Source organism: Solanum dulcamara, chromosome 4 (assembly GCF_947179165.1).
Source record: "Solanum dulcamara chromosome 4, daSolDulc1.2, whole genome shotgun sequence".
NCBI classification, from domain to species: domain Eukaryota; kingdom Viridiplantae; phylum Streptophyta; class Magnoliopsida; order Solanales; family Solanaceae; genus Solanum; species Solanum dulcamara.
The window spans coordinates 3441830-3443768 of record NC_077240.1 but is presented as its reverse complement, the minus strand read 5'-3'; the positions used below and the strand labels follow the sequence as shown (position 1 = coordinate 3443768).

Here is a 1939-nt window from a genome sequence, read left to right as displayed (position 1 = left end):
AATTCTAAAAAAAGAAGTTGATTTCAATTTTTTTTAAATGTAAAAACTTAATTCATAACTTGATACTTTGTTAAAAAAAACAAAAATAAAGAGACTCATAATTGATGTGAAGAGATTATCTGTAATATATAAAATGATTATATAAGAGATAGCTAGGTACTATTATTGTTGATTAGTATATCTTTATTAAAATTTAAATTGTGTGTCTTTAAAAGTTTGCAATCACAAATATTTATTTATAAAATGAACATGAAAAGGTGCAGTTTATCCATACAATGCTATAGAATAATTCGATGTTTTACTTATAAATTATAATTTACTTATTTGACAAAATTGTATAAGAATTTGAGAAATTTTGATAGTTTTTACAAATGGTGAGAGTTTCATATTTATAAGAAATAAATATATCTTAAAAATCTATATTACATGCTCAGCAGCTAGATTTCCTGGCTGCTCTCACCTTACATTTCAAGTTATATCTGTATATGATACCATAAAATAACTCGAAACAATTGTAAACTTTAATAGTGAAAATTAACCAAAACATAACATTATACTGCTTTATTACGTTTCATTATACATAAGCAGCACAGGGGCAAATTAAAGCAAGTGCCGTGGATTAAAAACTAAGCTATAAAAATATAATTATCGTTATTGTGAACTCACGAACTCTAGATTCTGAATTGACATTTTAACGAAGAATTACCATAACACTAGGCTAAGAAGTGGGCTATGGATTTCATCAAGGCCATAGCTTTCTCAGAAGTTTGGTTATATAAATGGAAGACATGTCCCTCACCTTCTAACTCTTTTATCCCCAATTCACCTTTCCACCCAATCTTTTTCAACGTTTCGTAATAAGTCCAAGCCCTGTCTCTCAAAAAATCTTTTCCAGCAGTACAAACTAAAATCTTTGAGCATTTCAACTCCGATAGCATCCTTGGATGAGCTGCCGGATTGAATCTCGGATCATTAATCCCATTACCTTTTGGACATAAATATGTCCATAGTCTATCAGGCTTACCATTACCGAAATACGGATCAACAAGTGCCATTCCTACTAATGATGGGGCAAAATGACTTTCCTCACTTGCCCGAACCATTAAGTTGTGAGCAATATTAGCTCCAGCGCTATCACCAGCTAAGAAAACACGCGAAAAATTGGCGTGTATTTTGAGCCAGGGCTCTGTTCGTTGTGTAGCCCAATTCAGGACGGCCCACGCATCATCGTAACATGCGGGGATTGGATGTTCTGGGGCTAATCTGTAATCGATTGATACGACGATTACATTAGCCTCAGCGGTTAGCTTGTGGAGGTAACTATCATATACGGAAGAAAATGCTGATTGAGTACAGAAGCCGCCCCCGTGGATGTAAAAAAGCAGAGGAAATTTCTGTTTTTTTCCACTGATTTTCGGAACGTAAAGTCGTGCTGATACGGTTTTCTGGGGGGAAATTGTTACGTCTTTGGATTGAACCCCTGTTCTGGGATTGTTTGACGGGGGGACAAATTTGATCTTTTCATACCTGTGAACAGTTCCATCAGCATCAACTTTAAAAAATGGATAAAAATTCTGGGCTTTGCCTGCAAAGGTCGAATTCATACATAAGCAGATAGTAATTATAAGAAAGATTGAAGGAAAATGAAGATGACTGAAATGTAGTGCCATTGAGTTATGGATGATGGTGAATAAATGAATGGTTCGTAGATTTTATAGAACTTGTTTGTGACCCAAATGAGAGCGAGGACCAACATTTTTTTTATTTTCACCCAGTGTTTGATACTTGTATTGCAGTGCGATTAGATTTGAATTCACATAGTAAAGTTCTATATCGAGAGTAAAACATTCTCTAACAAAGACGATTCTATACTAAAAAAAAACAACTTACAATCACAATCTCTGATTAAGATGAAAAGTATTTACTACTCCACGATAAT

General features: G+C 33.8%; 1 protein-coding gene across 1 annotated transcript; it reads right to left on the bottom strand.

Moving 5' to 3' along the window:
• Positions 1-528: 528 nt before the first annotated feature.
• Positions 529-1705, bottom strand: LOC129885536 (2-hydroxyisoflavanone dehydratase-like). Its single transcript, XM_055959838.1, has one exon. It carries the CDS (start codon positions 1668-1670, stop codon positions 714-716), a length of 957 nt encoding a protein of 318 aa, XP_055815813.1. The 5' UTR covers positions 1671-1705; the 3' UTR covers positions 529-713.
• Positions 1706-1939: the final 234 nt, after the last annotated feature.

Coding starts and splice junctions, on each gene's coding strand:
- LOC129885536 (XM_055959838.1), bottom strand. CDS start 1,670: ATGGCACTACATTTCAGTCATCTTCATTTTCCTTCAATCTTTCTTATA.